General features: G+C 49.5%; 2 protein-coding genes across 2 annotated transcripts; both read left to right on the forward strand.

Annotated features, from left to right (window-relative positions):
- Window positions 1–9958: 9958 nt before the first annotated feature.
- Window positions 9959–11071, forward strand: N0V89_011356 (uncharacterized protein; the record flags this gene model as incomplete). Its single annotated transcript, XM_056220088.1, has 2 exons — window positions 9959–10263; window positions 10345–11071. 2 exons carry the CDS (start codon window positions 9959–9961, stop codon window positions 11069–11071), a joined length of 1032 nt encoding a protein of 343 aa, XP_056065391.1.
- Window positions 11072–12146: 1075 nt separating this feature from the next.
- N0V89_011357 (uncharacterized protein) lies at window positions 12147–14415 on the forward strand (the record flags this gene model as incomplete). The annotated part of the gene is made up of 6 exons (XM_056220089.1): window positions 12147–12512; window positions 12567–12860; window positions 12927–12956; window positions 13005–13104; window positions 13756–13894; window positions 13959–14415. 6 exons carry the CDS (start codon window positions 12147–12149, stop codon window positions 14413–14415), a joined length of 1386 nt encoding a protein of 461 aa, XP_056065392.1.
- Window positions 14416–18147: the final 3732 nt, after the last annotated feature.

The raw sequence follows: 18147 nt of genomic DNA on the forward strand, positions 1-18147 counted from the left end.
GGGTGGGGAAGGCCAGAGCCGCAAAGTCAGTCCCTTCCGGTCACGCGATCGAGAAGCTGCTGGACCTCGGTGCTGACGGTGGTCTGACGCTTTCTAATATTAATAGTGTGCTAGAAACGTCTGGAGTTGACGAGGAACACAGACCCCTTACTGAGAAAATTTCAATATCGAACGTGGGGACTGAGTTCAATGCCGGCAACAATCGGCAAGATCTGGGGCTGAAGCAAATCTGGACCAAACCACGGGCGCGTGGAAACGTGGAGATCGTGAGATGCTGACAGATGCCACGCGAATGGCTGCGTACACACTAAGTGCCATGTGTTGGGAGACGGGCGATGAACGAGTATTCGTCCAGCAGCTTCGGGAGCTTGCAAGGGCCATGCCGCCGTTCTACCGTCACGCATGGCGATTGCAAACGACCCGACTTTGCTGACCACACTTGTCCGCGAAGGATCCTGACAGAACCTGGGTCCTGTTACTGTAGTGTAGCCCGCCGGTACCGCACCTCTGGCAAGGTATCCGCATCTGCCTAGCTGCACCCTTACAAAACACCAGAATCAGTACCGAGACCTAAGCTACCCTCAAGTCAGTTACTCACCTTTCCATAGCACGTCTTAATTGTCGAAAAGTCGCTGAAGGGTCGACTTTGATCGGTGGAAATGTTCGCAACACGTCAAGGCTCTTGGCGCTCCAAAGGGAAGGAGCAAGCCGACGCAACCACCTCCACAACCACCTCAATGGAAGAAATTAACCTATTTGTGGTCAACTGATTCTTTGACACTCAATTGAAGTCTTGATGCCCCTCAAACAACTCCTGAAGACCCCCGTCCCGTCCCCAACCAATCAACGCGCCCGAACGCGCGACGCGTTCCCCTGCCCCACCACGCGCGTCTTCACTCACTCACCGCCTTCGACCTCAATTCCTCCCACTCCCACAACAATGTCCGCCCAGACACCCGCCCCCACCCACGAGCCTCCCTCCCTCCCATCCTCGCCCCTCCCAAAACGCACAAAGGTCATCGAGCCTTCCACCCTCAACCAGCACTCCACGCTACCCCGCGCCTCCGACTCAGGCACGTCAACACCCACACCGCTCGCCATGGCCCTCCAGCCTCCCGCCCCGATCGCACCTAGCATTGCAGCCGCCGCCGCCGCCGAACAAGCGCTCCAGGTGCAGCTGCTTAGCGACAAGGCGAGGGCGCCGACCAAGGGGAGTGCGTTCGCGGCGGGACATGATCTGTACAGCGCGAGGGATGTTGTGATTCCTGCACGGGGACGGGCGAGGGTAGACACGGATATTTCGATTGCGGTGCCGGCTGGGACATGTAAGTGGCTTTTGTGGGAAGAACGAAAAAGACAATTGCTGATGGTGGTGGTGTAGACGGACGTGTGGCCCCGCGGTCAGGGCTCGCAGCGAAGCACGGTATTGACACTATGGCGGGGGTGATTGACGCGGATTACCGCGGGCAGGTGGGCGTCATATTGGCGAATTTGAGCGAGACGGACTTTGAGATCAAGGTTGGCGATCGGATTGCGCAGTTGATCGTTGAGAAGGTGTGTTGCATTACGGTTGGTGGATGTCTAATGGGTTTGCTAACAGAGGTTTAGATCGCCATGCCCGAGGTGGTGGTCGTGGAGAAGCTCGAAGAGAGCGTACGAGGCGCAGGAGGCTTTGGCAGCACGGGTGGATTCGGTGCCGCTGCTCCGGCGAAGAATGGTGCTTGAGATGGTTTATCAAAGTCACGACGCACAGGCACAGTCATGATTTCGGCACTCGGACTGCACCAGGGGTGTTTTTCATGAGTATAGTGTTCAACGCGGATAGAGACTCCGAAGCTTCAATGCCAGTTTGACAGTGTCAAATCACATAATGATATTACTGGCAATTCACAAAACCACCCTGCAGTCTCCGTCGCCCCTTCCACTACCGCCCACCATACCGCCCATCATATTCTGGATGGACCTCATCCCTTAACATCTCCTTCATGTCGTTTCCAGTCCGCGAAATATCCAGAAAGACATGGATTTTCACTTAGTCTTGCTCTGAGGTGCTAGTAAGTATCGTTCCTTGGTGATGACGACGAGCATAGAAGCTCTGCGCGCAGGTTAAGCCATAGATTCTCTTGGTGGGTCTTTTGGTCTTCAAAGACGGGTCCAGAGCACACAACATGGAATGTCCCAGCGACGTCTTTGGCCCTCCCCTGCCTTTTCTAACAAAAAGACTGCATCGCAAGGCCTCTATCCAGCGAGCGATATAAGCTCTGTCCCTCCCACTAAGGAACCCATCGTATCGCTCGCCGGTGTTTTCAACTTCCGAAGGCAGCCGCGCAGCATGAACGAGTTGCGTATCCGCTTCGGTTCCAGCGGAGGGAAGCCGTCAGGCTGAACATCGACGGTTTCGGGAGCACAAGAGACATGACGTACTCAGACTACGGATTTTGGACATACCATGACTGTGTCCATCCTTCTATCCTTGTTCGGGATGCCGGGGGGAACGACACATACCTAATGTGCAGTCATTCTGGTTCCAGGAAGACATGTAGGGAAGGGTTCAGACATTGGAAGGAGCGGTTCGGGGGTGAATACACCAGTCTAGTCGAAGGAAGGAGCACATTACTCTTTTTTTTTGTAATTTTCGCGGGGATCCGGAAAAGGACATGGGAGGTTTTGGCTGCTGTTTCTGGCGCGGCATGCCAGTTCAATACGACACAAGGATCCCACATGAATATGGTCGTAAGTGTTTTGGACGCCAGACGACGGGCATGTGGCGTGAGAAGGAGTACTTTGAGACGCGCCATACGATCGTGGGCTTGCTTATGCGTCCCCCGGAGAGCATGATGCGTAATCGTGACTCGTTGTTAACATCTCCATGGCAGATCTTGCCAAAACTTTTGGCACAGGGAGCATAGTTTTACCCGCGAGTGAAGTTTGGGCCCAGAAGAGGGACACATATCCTGCCGTTTTCTGGATTTCGGAAAGGAAAGACAGGCACGAGTACCTAGGTAGGTTTTGATGCTAGCAGGAAAGCACATTTCTTGTTGCTCGACAAATTTTGAACGGCAGCAACGGGCATGACCGGGCTCGTCGAGATTTTGACAACGCCATTACTTCTTCTGCTCGGCTTTTATGGACAGGAGAAGAAACACTGTGACTTCGGAGGTATTTCAAGACTTGCCCATTAATAATCCAGTCCAGGGACACAAAACATGATCTCGTGAGTCATGACTTTTGGTTCCAGCGGACGAACACATCGCGTGTTTCTCGTTTTTTTTTCTTCTTTGAGCCACACGAATACACATCGAAACCCGCATTCTAGCTTTTGGGCATTCGAGCATGCGAAAGATTTGCGTGCGTAAAACGACAAGACGAGGAGCACACATTCCGTATCCTTTCCTAGTCTTTGGTCCTTAGGCTGCACCGTTCGTTTCTGACGATGTGTCGTAGTAACGCGGCATCATCTCAATCCACTATACGTTCGGGTCAAAGTAGAAGAGCACATGAAATCCGCCTGATCCCCTTGAAGAAGCCCGAGATACACATAGGTTGCTCCTAAGGCGGGTTTTACAACGCAAGGCATGCCAAATTCCGTGGTTGACTTGAGTCGCGGTGAGAAGTAATATCTGACCCCGAACATGGAAGTGGGCATTGTGTCGCTTGCGAGCCTTTCCCGCCACAGCGTGGAAATTCTCAGGTCTCATTTCTGGCCCGGCAGAGAAACATTTTCCTTTCTTGAAGCCTGCTTTTGGCTCCAAAAGACATGATTGTTGGGGAAAAGTTTTTGAAACCACGAACGCAATGTTCCACATGTGAGATGGCGCGCTTATGTACACGACATAAAGTCCTCGATATACGCTTTCAGTCGCGCGGACAGAACGCATATGACATGCTGAAGTGCGATTGTTGTAGCTGAGAGACGGTTGTGGTAAGGTCTGGTAGAGAAGCCATCCACACTAGATACAAACAAGACAACTTCGTCTGTATAAACCCTTTCATGCCCGCCGGAGAAGCACATGAAACTCGAGTGCTATATTTTAGAACCCAAGCTCATCCTACTACCCTTAAGTCGTCCCAAAAAGCACGCCGTCTCCCTAGCTTTGTTCTTCGGACCCAGCAAGAGCGCACATTTCGTCGTCTTGAAGTGATTTTAGAGCCCAGAGCCAGGCATGAAACTGTTGAGGTGTAATTTTAGAGCATATCACTCGGTTCCAGACACACGAAATAGGGCGCTCGCGGTGGCGCTTTTATGTCCAGCACAGGAACGCATAGACCGTTGTTTGAATAACTTCACGAGCGCGAGTGCGGCCATAAGGTCCAAGAATGAGCAATTTGAGCGCATACCGCTCGATTCGAACCGTCCACCAATACTTTGGTCTCGCAAGAAACCAGCATCAGCTTCCCCAGTGGTGCTTTTGAAGCTCCAAAGCGAACCATCGCATTCTTGCAGTACAGCTTCGAAACTGTACCACCCTCTTCTCAGACGCCACGCATAACTTTTTGGAGTCTTGTTTGCACGGTCCACCAAAAGCGTCCATGGCTCTCTTCTTGGATGTTTTTTATGTCCCAAAGCAGCCATGCTACGAGGGAAAACGGTCTTTTGGAGCATGTATCTGTTTCTCTGGGTCTTTTGGTACCGCGGTGAAGAGAGTGTGCAGGTCGGAAGAGGTGGAGGGGGCCTTTATATAGTGTTGTAGGGGTACTGTGCCGCACTACAGGTAAGAAAAAACGTTAGGACGAAGCGCTTGCTATCCCGTCTGGCTAGATGGAGATTGTTAGTGACGCTATACATAGTTAGACCTGGTGTAAATTAAACATGTTGGTAAGTAAGTCGTCCGGTCTATCTGATAGGCATGTGGCCGTACTAGACGTTCCGACTCTGGCTCTGGCGGCTATACTAATGCCTATTCGAGTATGATTCGCTTGCGCTGGAAGGGAAGACCGGCTTAGCTTGTCATCACTCTTGCCTTCTGCATGCGCTTGTTCTTGTGGGATGTACTGCTTACTTTAGGCAATGGATTGAAAGGATGTAGCTGCGTGTAATTATACGAAAAATTGAATACATGTGTATGTTATGAAAATGTCTCCTATCTTGTAGGCTTCTTTGAGCTCCTGAGGGCAAGCTTCGCCAGGCCCCGTGCCAGTTTCGATGCCTTGCCTTTGTGTGTACTGGAGCTGCTATCTGGTGTCGCAGGGGACAAGGTATTTGGACGCTGTGCTTCTGATGCAAGTCGTTTGGCTTCAGTGTAATCCTCGTGACAATCGCGGGTAGTCGGGTGGTCCTTCCCGAGGACAGTGTCGTACGCAGTGCATGCTCTTTCGTACAGAGCAAGAGACTCGTTGTAGCGATGTCGCTTTACGAGGAGGCAGGCGAGGTCGTATACACTTCCCAACGTGTCCCGGTGCTCACGTCCAAGCACCTTTTCCCTCAGCACCAGCGTCTGCCTGTACATTGACTCAGCCTCTTCATACCTACTCTGGCTGGATAGCGCTGCCCCCAAGTTGTTCATAGCGATCAACGTGTCTAGATGCTCACGTCCAAGTACCTTTTCCTGCAACGCCAGCGTCTGCCTGCATATTAACTCAGCCTCTTTATGCTTTTCCTGATTGCGTAGTACTCCCGCTAAGTTATTTCCACTTGCTAACGTCTGGGGATGCTTACGCCTAAGTACCCTTTCCTTTAGCACTAGCGTTTGCCTATATATCAACTCAGCCTCCCTGTACCCGCCCTGACAGTCTATTACACGCGCTAAGTTGTGTATACTTGTTAATGTGTCTAGATGCTTACGCCTAAGTAATTTCTCGCGCATCTCTAGCACCTGCCTGTGCAACAATTCTGCCTCTACGTACCTGCCCTAACAACCTATTACACTAGCTAAGTTGCCCATGCTTGTTAACGTATTTAGATGCTTATGCCTAAGTACCTTCTTGTAAATCTCTAGCGCCTGCCTATGTAATAACTCAGCCTCTTTGTATTTGCCCTACTTATGTAGCACTAGCGCTAAGTTGTTTATGCTCCCTACTGTGTTGTAATGCTTAGGCCCAAGTATCTTCTCTTCTAACACTAGTGTCTGCCTACGCATTAACTCGGCCTTATTATACTTGCCGCTAAGCCACTTTAACCATCCTACTATGCTTATGCTCTATAACGTATCCTTATTCTCTTCTCTACATACTTCTCTCCTTACCTCTATTAATACTATTAATATATGCTCTGCCTTGCCTACTCTTCCTTGCGCTATTATGTACTATGCCGCCTTATATAGTAATAGCGCCTACCTCTTAAGTAACTCCTCGTCCTTAGGCTGCTGTGCCAACGCCGCCCTTACATGTGGGAATAACGCCTAGCACTTTCCCTAGTTCTTATACTCTCTATTAGGCAGCTCTACGTAAAGGTGGATGATAAACTACTTCCTCCACTTATTAACTTGGCCTTAATTCTCTAGCTACTTACGCGTGGTAAGCTGCACTAGGCTATGTATCTTAAACGTGGTTACATCTCTAGTGACTTTAATAAACGTGTAGTCGCGTAGAGTGAGAATATCCTCCTTAAAATTACTAGTATCGTTAAGGATATTATCCTCATCCTTGTCGTTAAGAACTTTATCCTTAGAATTGTTGTTAAGATATTCATTCTTAGAATTGTTATTAGCTTTACTACTCTGGCTGCGTAGCAGCGACTCCTATATCCCCTGCCGGTTAAAGAAGCTTATTAGCGATAATAGGTCTACTACTAACCTTCGGGTGCTGCGTATATAGTCGAATAATATCTGCCATGTTATTAAAATAGAATTGCTGGCTATCTTGTTGCGGCGAAGATGGCCAGCCTCCTGGTTTAGTAGGCTTGTCTTTCTATTATTGCTCTGCTAATACTCCTCTAGGTACTACTGCACTAAGTATTGCGGTGCTTGCTTTTAAATGTATACCACTGCCTATATAAGAGCAAGTGGTATATAATCTAGTGCTGCCGCTAGCTCTGCAATACCCTTGTTCCTATTAAACTTATCTCTAAGCTTCTTATTAAGAAGCGCACACGCAGCCGCATTATGCATGGGCTTAATTAGTATAACGTTATTATCTTCTACGATCTGCGTAGCCGCGCGCTAAGTCTGGCTTATTATGAGGACCGACCCATGCCTACTTAGAGGTAGATACCTTGATAACTGCTGTTGGAGAGTGGCACTGTTACTATTACTATCCTTGTCTGTCTGCTGGGTGTAGGTTAATGGTGGAGAGAGAATAGCAGCGTCGTCAGCGTTATTAAGCACTAATAGCTATGGTCCATTCTTCTTGTTGCGAAGCTAGTTATGCATGAGCTTAAATACATCTACTTATGGTTCCTTATAGCCACGTAGTTTGGCCTGGTCTGTAATCTCCCGGAAGCTTAGCTCGAGTCGAGCCGTGTTGCTGGTGTATGCCTAGAATACCTATGTCTATGGCGACTACTCTACGGTGCGGTAGTAGTGCTTAATAGCCAGCTGCAACTTCCTATGTTCTGTGTTAAGTGTGCGCTTTAGCCCGAGAGTGCTTCTATTAGACGTACCCCACACCGCTAAGGCCCACCAGCGCGACTTAAGACGCCGGCGCAGCGCATCGCTTATGTATCTAGTTAAGTAGCGTTCCATGAGCGACAAAGTCTAGGTCGTAACGGAATAGCACAATACACGACGGCTATAGTGGAGTCTTGGGGCGCTCTATAGAGACATAGTAGTTAGCACAATGTTAGTTAGGTAGGAGTGGGCACTTGCTGGGAGGATAGTTGTGTGTCTAGATAGAGCCCGAATTGTATCCGACCTGTAACCCCTGGTTTCTGTCGCCTGCGAAAGAAGTTAAGATGCGAGAGTGGGCCATCGTACACAGCGGCAACCTGGTTTGTGTAGTGGTAAGAGCCTTACGCAGACACGTAGCTGCTTTTGCGCGCACGAGGCTGAACCGTCACGGCTGAGCTGTTAATATAGGTGCTGGGCTCTTGCCCCCTTGCCCCTACCTCGTGTTGAACTGCGCGCAACAAGCTAGAGGGAAGGCACGCCTACATCTATCGATCTCTTTATTGCAACTCTTTGTTATATCTCCTCTTTCTTCCTCGTCTTCACCATCACTATTGTATTCCCTCCAGCGAACCGACATGGCAGAGACAGCAGGGCTTGTTATTAGTGTTGTTGCCCTTGCTGGCCTTTACAACAACATAATTAAGTGCTTTAAGTTCGTCCAGCTTAGCCGCACTTTTGGAAAGAGCTTCCAAATAAGTTAGCTTAAACTTAATAATGCAAGACTTCGCTTGTTGAGGTGGGGCAAATCTCTAGGTCTAAATAAGGATGTTTGAGACGCAGTGTCACTTTAAGGGCATTTTGGGTTAGAAGGAACTATTAAGCACGCCAAGGCCTTGCTTAGCCAGATTGTAGAACTTTTCGCGGAAGCAGAAGGAGTGTTGAATAGATATAAGAGTTAAATGGAGCCTTAGGACGACAGTCTTGTTGTATATGACCTGTAGATAGACCTTAATCTAGTAATAGTAAAACTGTATAAGAAGATGCGACAGCTGGCCCTTAAGCGCCAAAACCGGTCTGGCATACGGTAAAAGGTAAAGTGGGCGTTGTACTAAGAGAAGTAGCTCTGACGACTAATTGAAGATATAACTAAGCTAGTTAATAGCTTAGTTAAGCTTTTCCTAACCGCTAAGAAGACTTAGCGTGAGCTCTGCGACATAGAAGCATCCACTATTAGAGATGGTGAAGGGGTCTCTGTGTTGAGAGAGATTGCCGCAGCTTAGGACAAAATGTTGGAGCAGGCCTTGAGGAAGGCGATCGATGGCGGCGACAGGTCTCACCACATTACCTTCTTAGGTAGTGGCAACAGTGGCCTTCAGGTTGGTTATAACTCTGGTTCAATGTCGGGTTTCACACTTGGAAAAGTTCGATGAAGCTGGTAGGGGTCTGCACGAGGTTAGAGTGGCAGACCCTAGAGTGGTTAGGGGGATTGGCTCGATCTCTACGGTATACGATGAAAACGATCTGACTTTCTTAATGAATCTACACGCCTGGAGCCCTCCATATCATTTCAGACGTCCTTTGGCTCGATTTCCCTTCTTTGCGTTGCTTCGAACTTTGCTTTCGATAGTCCCGCATCTACCTCTTCTATCGCTAGATGAACCGCTGGATCCTTGCACTTACCACATCGCTTCCCCTTACCGACGACAGCTTTGTCTTTCCACGCTTGGCTCGGGTCTCCTCTACATCCCTGTAGTTCATGACCTCCCCCTCCCGAAAGAGGATGGAGGGTGGTCCCTCATAAAGTGTCGTAGTAGTATACGCGGATAGACGAAGATATAACGATATGTTCGACTCGAAAGGCAGAGGAATAGCCGCTCATGGGAAAAGGCGTGGTATCACTTCAAGTGCAGGGAAAACCCACGCTTGGTGACATCTTTTGTCACGGTGTCCGAACATAGCCGCACCCACTGTGTATGTTGAAACCAGCAGAGAAGAGCACATAGGGGATGGAAATAGCTTTGCATGTCTTGGGAACAAGCGCGTTTGATCGTACAGGCTTTCTTTGTTGCTGACGCACGGTAGCGCCATATTTCACCCTCAAAGCAGTAAGCCGCATGAAGGCTTTCACTTCATTGTCCTGTATCCGATAACAAGAACCTCCAAGATTCCTTTGAACTCAACCTTTTTGTTGATCTTGCCTGCCCAGCGTCCAAGTCTACACTTCGGCAGGTGCACTAATCGTAGAAGTACCCCCGCTTGCAACCTCTGTTCAACTGCTCTTCCATAGCTACCTGAACACGTAGCCAAAGCATTTTCAACCTCCACTGTCTCACATCCCGAACTGCCTGAATGGCACGTGCGCTGCCACGCTATCTTGCATAAAACCTCCGGAATTGTGTGCCCGCCCTATTCTACGTGTCCACCCGCACATTAGCATTCCACTCAACGACAAACCGAACTCGGAGCCTCTCACCATGAGCAAGCGATCTCGGGTATGTTTGACCCTTGCTCATATCGTCAAAGCTAATAGCACCCAGAAATTCGTCAACTACGCTGAGCCTGACATCTCTGATGAGGAGCTCGAGGCAGGCGATGACGTAGAGGTGAAGCAACCCCAACGGAAGCGACGTAAAGTCGCCCCGGCTCTACCCGCTTCCACATCCGCTGCTACGAACTCGGTAGCCGTAGCTACGAAGAAGCAGAAGGCGACCAAGGCGGCCAAGGGCAAGGCGGCTAAAGGGAAGAAGAAAGACGAGACTTCCCTCGACTTCCTGCAACTGTGAGTATCGCGAGTATAACCTCGATACCCCGCTCCGCCTCCTATCCACGACTCGAAAACTCGTCGCTGACTGAGTTCTAGGCCTGGGGAAATCCGCAACATGATCTACGAGTACGCGTTCACCTCGGACCAGGACATGCACATCATCACCCCTTGGGATCCCACAACCCGTGAAAGAGATCCTGACGGCGTGCCCTTTCGACACCGGACGAAGGCCGTCCTGAAGAGCAAGAAGAAGAAAAATGACATACCCTACAATCTCCTCCGCACGTGCAAACAGGTCTGCCAGGAAGCCACGCCGTTCCTGTACACCCATAACCTCTTCCAGTTCTCACAGGCGTCACTTCACGCCTTCATAGTCCATTTCCCGGAAGCGATTCCTCACCTTCGCAACATAGAGGTCTCGATAGCCCTCGATGTACAGGGAGGCAAAGCTTCCGACTGCTGTCGATTCAACCTCGATCATCTGGCAAATGTGCCGCTCGAGAGTCTCGTGGCCACTCGTATCGATTCTTCCGCATGGACCGTCGAAGAAGCCACTATAGACTTCTATCGTGTGGCACGCAACTGGATCAAGGAGGTTGGTCGCCGCCACAGTGACGAGTTTGCGGCCTTGGATATTCTCCGGGTTCAATGGGTGATTTTACCTCCGAATAGAGTCGTACACCATGCGCGGACGGCGCGATTCTTCGAGGTGCTTAGAGATCTTATGGGGCCCGAGCAGGAAGATGACAAGAACGATGACAAGAACGATGACAAGAACGATGATAAGGACGATGACAAGAACGATGATAAGAGTGATAATTAGGGAGACTACCAGGGCGATAACCAGCGAGTTTCAATGACTTCGAGGACACGCCAACTCATTGGCGGATATCACACTTCAAAATCCAGCACATGCGACGAGCTTGAAGACTGTTCTATTGTCGAGAACATTCCTGTCCCAAGCACTCGATACACGGTATAGTTGGTGGACTTGAGCGGAAGCGGATATGCGTGGCCTTCCCTGGCGAATCTGTATTGCGAGAGCATTTTGCAACCATGTTGGTGGCTTGGCTCCAGCTGGCTAATCAAGTAGAAGGTCGGACGATGTTAGCATGGGAGCAGTATGGTTCAGTGACGTAATGACGAGAAGATGGAAATGCAAGTACATTCACGCAAACCCCTGCAGAGGACGCAATGCTCGTGCGACGAAAGCCTTGTATAAGTCCCGTGAGTAGTGACTCGAGAACAGTATCTGCATAGTTGTGGCCCAGCACAGAGCTCCACATGAGGCGATATTGAAAGCATTGAAACATCAACAGAATGACAGAGATGCGCACTCCACAGGTGCGTCTGAGTAGCCCATCAATTTCCTTCCTTGCTCACAGCGATCCCGGACGTAAGTCGCAGACTCTAAAACCCATTTCGTCGATTGCTCGATACCTTCCTGCATGCCTTGGGAATAGCTGTCAGAATTCTGATCGCGACTGTTCATTAGACTGTGGCCGGTACACATGATCTTGATTGGGAATGGACAAAGTCAATGGCAGAAGGGCATGTAGAAGTACATTCGGAGGACAAGTCGGCATGTTGAGACTAGTACGTAAAGGGTAATGACATACCCCGATTTGTCCTTAGCTCGCTGCTTGCTTCTACGCTGCACAGCCATGACAGCGCAACGCTGAGCAACTCACTCGTTCCCAAAACGGCTGCACTGACCAAGTAGTAAATCCTTCCGGCATCTATCTGACAAAGCCATTCTCAAGTGAAGAAAGATTGTACTGAGTTGACTTGCTGGCCGTCTCGGAACCTCGGTAATCGCGCCGCATCGCTACTCCGCATTGGCAACACAACAACACGTCGAATCGATTTGAACAAAGCACCCTTCCTTAACAGTGATCATGACAGACAAGTCCGACCTGTATGCCCGCCAGGCTCTCAACAGATTAGATATCCTCTCGTCGCATCTGAGCAACGTCAAAGCACCAGCCGGAAGACTAACAAAACTCTCTCGATCACTCAATGGGAAGAAAGCCATCGTTACGGGAGCCGCCTCGGGCATGGGCAGAGAGACGGCCAAGCTGCTCGCGGACGAGGGCGTCCAGGTGGCTATCCTCGACTTAAATAACGGAAAAGTACAAGCAGTTGTCGACGAGATCAACGCCGTCCACTCCGGAAGGGCACGGGGCTGGGTATGCGATGTCGCAGACCGAGACCGAATTAAGCAAGTGTGCAAGGAGGTCATCGAGGCTTTCGGTGGGCTTGACGTTCGTAGACACCCATACTGGTTGGTCATTACTGCTCCAGAACTGACAAATTAGATCTTGATCAACAATGCCGGTGTCTCGCTCGGCGGCGGTGCTTTCGACGGTGACGACTCCTTCGAGTCACGATGGGACAAAACTCTCGACATCAATATTTCTGCCCTCGTCATCTTCATCCGCGCATGCGTGCCAGCGATGCTTAAAAGCGAGGCCGCGCGCATCGTGAATATTGCGAGCACGGAGCATTTTGTCACAGGGCCAGCGAATGCAGCGTACAGTGCGACCAAGTCGGCAGTCACGGGGCTGACGAGGGCTTTTGCAGTGGAGTTGGGAAAGTATGGGAACATTACAGTGAGTATGCAAACAAGAGCACATGAAGGAGGGCTTGGAGTCAATTGAAGCTGACGGGGCACGTAGGTCAACACAGTCTGTCCGGGTCCGATCATTGTGAGTTCGGTGCTGCTCTTAGACTGCTGCAACTAATCATAATCCTAGACTGGCATGACAGCACGCATTTCGCCGGAGCAGAAGGAAGCATATGCTAAACGACGTGTGCCTTTGCGGCGCTATGCCGACCCGGAAGAAGTCGCGCAGGGTAAGTCTAAATTGTCGTTCTAATAGCTACCACACTTAGCAGTACTCAAACTCCACAGTGACAGTCAACGTCTGCCTGCCCGCTTCATCGTACCTGCATGGAACCACGATACCAGTTGATGGAGGCATGACTATCCGACATACCTGAAATCGGGCTTCCGCATTCTGCGAGGCTGGCGCTTAAGGAGGGAAGTGGATGAGGGAGTGCGTAGCGCCTTCTTCAAGGTACACAGTAGACGCAGAAGTCACGTGATCGTCTATCCAGCATTTGGGTTCAGAGTTCCTCGACCTCGCCATACATCATCAGCCTTATTGGACGTTTACATGTCTTTACAATCTGCGCTTCCCACCGCAAACTTGCTTTCTATGTCTCTATCTTAAGCCGGTATGCAGCACTCCGAGGTTCCGTTAGCACGCACATGACGTGTTGATGCGGGGCGGTCCCACCGTTCTATTGGGCGCGCCTCGAACACAGCATCCCGACTTCCCGACTCTGTATTGAAGTAAAAGGCAGTGCCCTTGAGGTGGAATTCGCCATTGACTACGGTACCCACAGAAAAAATGTCTTTTCACGTCAAACGAAGCCAGACTGCTCGTCAAAAAGAACTCACCCTTCACAAAGGTGCGCGAACCACTTCTTGGCTGGTGCCAGAAGCACGCCGCAGTGTCCGGGAGGTGCAAGTATTTCACAAGCCGGGCGCCTATAGAGACCTACCAGACGATAAGAACCCGTTGATTCCTCCGCTGCATTGGCACTGGTATCAGGAAGAATATTTCACCGTGACCCAAGGGTAAGTGACGGCTCCAATTCTTCCTATTCTTATAAACTAGCTAATCAAGCCTCCCTTATCCCAGACGTTTCATTTTCACGCTCGAAGGCAAACAGATCCCCATCACACCAAATGATCCCCAACCTGTCACCATCCCGCCACAAGCACGCCACACTTTCAAAGCCGATCCCGACTGCAGCGAACCCTGCGAAATTCAAATAGAGCTCAAAGCGTCGCCGCTAGTAGACGATAAGACGGCTGAAGAGGAGGTCGGCGGCAACGAGCGCTTCTTCCGCAACCTTTACTGCTACCTCGACGACTGTGAGTCGCAAAAGGTCGAGCCCAGCCCACTCCAGCTCCTCTTGTTCCTGCACTCTGCTGAGGTCAGTCTCGCTTTTCCCGGGCCTGGTTGGGTAGCGCGTCCTTTATCGTATGTCTTCGGCTTGGTGATGGGAAAGTGGATCGGCGAATATATGCTTGGCTATAGGACGTCATATCCTGAGTATTACGACCCTGGCATGATGAGCAAGAAGTCGAGATAACAAGCGCGATGACGATTAAGATTCGTCTCTCGCTGCTCAAAAATGCTTGAGCGAGGCTCCATAGATTTAAATGTATATCTCAGAATCGTCGATATCAACCCTGGTTACTCGTAGCTTGATCGAAATCAGTATTACCGATGGTGACATATATCACCACCGTCGCGCTCTACGCACATTGTCAGCGAGCGACATAGCCAACAACCGAAGGCTCGTCAAACGCAACGTCACTATTTTAGAGAAGAGCAGGACAGGCGGACACATCAATTTCTGTTCACGGTCTTTCTGGATGGCATTACATGCTTTCTTCACGTTTTGGGAGCCTGTCAGAAGCCGTGAAGAAGTGTACAGCACAAAAGCCTAAGGCAAGCCGCCTATTTGTACATTCCCTGATCCCGCATCATCATTGTCGTCATCATCATCGTACTTGGACGATGTAATGTTTATGAAGTACTGTGAAAACCCAGTAGGCTTTGCATGACCATGAGCACTCACTCGTCCATTACGTGTCGCGTAGCTAGCTTCGAGAAAGGCAAAGCCAAGAGGCACATAGCACTGTCTTCCTCCGCTTTTGGAGGCATTGCCTTGGAAGTTTTCGATTCTTGGCGAGCCTCCTCTGAGTCCCCTAAAAACGTGCGCAGGACAGACTAGAAAGAAAAGCCAGGGTATATACTCTGCTCCGTATCACCATCACCACCTCGTTATGGTGACATCTCCGGACTGAAACGCGCACGACACAGTGTAGACTATGTGAACGAGCGCTCTCTGTTGTGAATGCGTGGTCAATTGTACCATACCATAGGTAAAGTGCATGGAAGGTAAGCGGACACATGGGCCTTTTTTTCGTCTTTCTAGGGATCATGTCAGGGAAGTTCCGCATTTTCATAGCATCCTCAAAGCCTCGAAGAAAGCACAGCACAAGGATTGCAGGGAAAGTAAGTTTCTCCATATCGAACTTTGTTGCGGATGTACGTTAGTGCTGCCCTCGTTCTTTGTTACAGCATGAGCTATGATCGCGTTCGTTGATACGTTATGCACTACCATAACCACACCCTCGCTCATGACGTCGACAGGATCGACCTTTGAAGAACAGCAGGAAGGAGGAAGACATGCAAAACCAGACTACCCGATTTTGAATACATCATTACAAGCCTCATCGGGTTTTGCAGTTTTTTGGAAGAATCTGTGTAAAGAGTGTAGGGTTGATAGGCAAGCGAGATTAGTTATTTATAGTGTTCATGTCCGCCACGTGTATGTCGTTCCATCATATAGTCTTCTTGATGGTGATGTCTTTCAGACTCGATGCACCTTCGACGGAGGTTGTTTCCGGGGAACAGATCATTGCCACATGCTCATGACGCGATAGAGAGAGATCTTGAAGAACAAGACGGGAAGCAGCCACATGAAACGAAATTTTGGCGGCTTTAGACACCATGCTGGTTCTTGCTTTGGTTTTTAGAAGCCTCCCAGAGGCTCTGAAGAAGTGTACCGATGGAAAGAAGAAGGACAGTGTTCCTTACATACCTTTCTGTCAAATCATCATCACTTACTGCCGATGACACGTCTTGAACAGAACGCGCGATTGATGAGATCTGCAACACGAACGCTCGCTTATAGCACAGACATTGGCACTTTTGGAGCAGAGCAGGCAGACACATTGAGCGGATCACCGGTTGCTTTTGGACCATGTGTCGTTATCGATGTACTTTTAGTGACTATCATCGGAAATTCTGAAGGAGTGTGTGAATCAGAAAGGCGGAGAGCAGAAGGCTTGATATACTGTGTGCGCTCACTCGCACATCATCATCGTCCATTGATGCTGACGTCCTCCCGAGTGACTGCGCTATTAATGCAGCACGCACGGTAGGCAGACGCATAAACCTCGTCATGATCGATTTTCGAGGCAAGCAGAGAAGAAAATATTGTGGATTGGTTGTCTCTTTGAGTCCACACACCATATAGTCTTCCTGTTCGACTTTTAGTCACCCAAAAAGGAAGCTCCAGGAAGTGTGCAGCCCAAAACCAGAAGAAGTAAGCCCATTTATACCCATCTACTCAAACATCATCATCACTTGTATGTGATGGTGCTTCCCGCCTCGCACGCTCTCTCATGGCTAAGCTATACTAGGCTTTCGAGAAGCGCACGGGAAACGAACACATGCGGCTCTTGCTATCGTCTTTTTGTTCCCTCCATAACCCATCTGACCACACGATTTTAGGAGTTCCAGAGATTCTCAGAGAGAAGTGTGCAGCACGAAAGCAGGATGATTGCGGTGCCTTTTATACTGCTTCCTTTGCGTGTTATGGCATCATCATTCGTTGGTGGTGAGATGTTGGACCGAACTCAGTTTTGATGTAGCCAGCACGCCGAAGGAGCACATGACATTAGTGGATCATGCTTTTCGCAGGCAAGCAGGCATAGGCTCCGCTTTGCTTTGTTTCGGACTCCATGATTGCGCTTGTCGATGAGTTTAATAGCCTTCCAAAAGAGGCTCGACTTCGCAGTGCAAAGATTGAAGACTGAAAGTGGTGACTCCTTTTATACAGTTTTCCGGACTGTTATCATTCGTCGGTGATGATGTTATTTTACACGTAAATGCTCGCTCATTGCGCAACCTCGGTTACCGAACAGTGCGAGGGGAGAGAAACACATGTGATTTGTGTCAGACAGCTTTTGTTTCCATGCGTTGATCCATCGTAGGTTTTGGTATGTTTCCGATCGCACCTGCAGTGCAGGTATGTAAGTGAGAGGCAAGCAAGCGCAACCGTTCTTTTATAGCGACACCTTCATGAATCACCATCATCTATTAGTGGAGGCTCCCCCGTCATAGTCGCGCAGGTGGACTAGGCATCATTTGTCGCACACTTCAAATCCGGAACAGGAAAAAAGCAGAAAGGGACAGCATATCGGTGGGTTGTGTAATCTTAAAGCGATTGTACAGGCCATATGGGTGCGAATCAATGCTTTTAGAGCGATGTAACTATACCATCAATTTTTTAATTTTTTACCTTTCTTGAGAAAATTACGAAGAAGTGTGCAGCGTGGAGACTAAGAAAAGCAGCTTTTAATATACATCTTCCTCGCTTTCACCATCACTCGTTAATGATGAATGGTCTTGCTTCGTGCCGCACCTTGAACGAGCGCCACCCCATCGCTGCAATTCGCATGGCCCTAGAGTAGGCGGGAGAACGACAGTATTGTTGCTTTGTCCAATATTATGACTCAGAGCGCGCAAACAGACCATCAGTTGGTCGTATACCTGTTTTAGACCCATGTGCTTCCATAATCCCCCCTTTTAGTATTCTCAGGGAAGCCTTTCGAAGAAGTGTGCAGCCCAAAGTCAGACAAAGCAGCCTTTTTATACACATCCTGTCCTCCAACATCACTCGTTATTGATGAAGAGTCTCGCTTCATAGTGCTCCTTAAACGCTGAAAGAGCAGACCCCCTTCGCAGCGCTCTTTGTCGACTTTTAGAACTTATAGAAGAGCAGACAAACCACCACATGTTTTCGCTTATAAGGTTTTTAGACAGCAAGCGTGCCATAGAAGCTATTTTCCAGTTTCTCAAGACCATGATCCGGCATTGGAGAACTTTTGATTGCCCGAAGAAAGAAGCTCTAGAAGTGTACAACGTAAAGATAAAGAAATAGGCTTTTTATACATGTCTTACCCTCCTCCATCACCACTTGGTGATGATTCTTCGAACGAGCGCTACCCCATCGCAGCAATCTGCA

The sequence above is a fragment of the Didymosphaeria variabile genome (assembly GCF_027946475.1).
Source record: "Didymosphaeria variabile strain IMI 356815 chromosome Unknown scaffold_9, whole genome shotgun sequence".
NCBI classification, from domain to species: domain Eukaryota; kingdom Fungi; phylum Ascomycota; class Dothideomycetes; order Pleosporales; family Didymosphaeriaceae; genus Didymosphaeria; species Didymosphaeria variabile.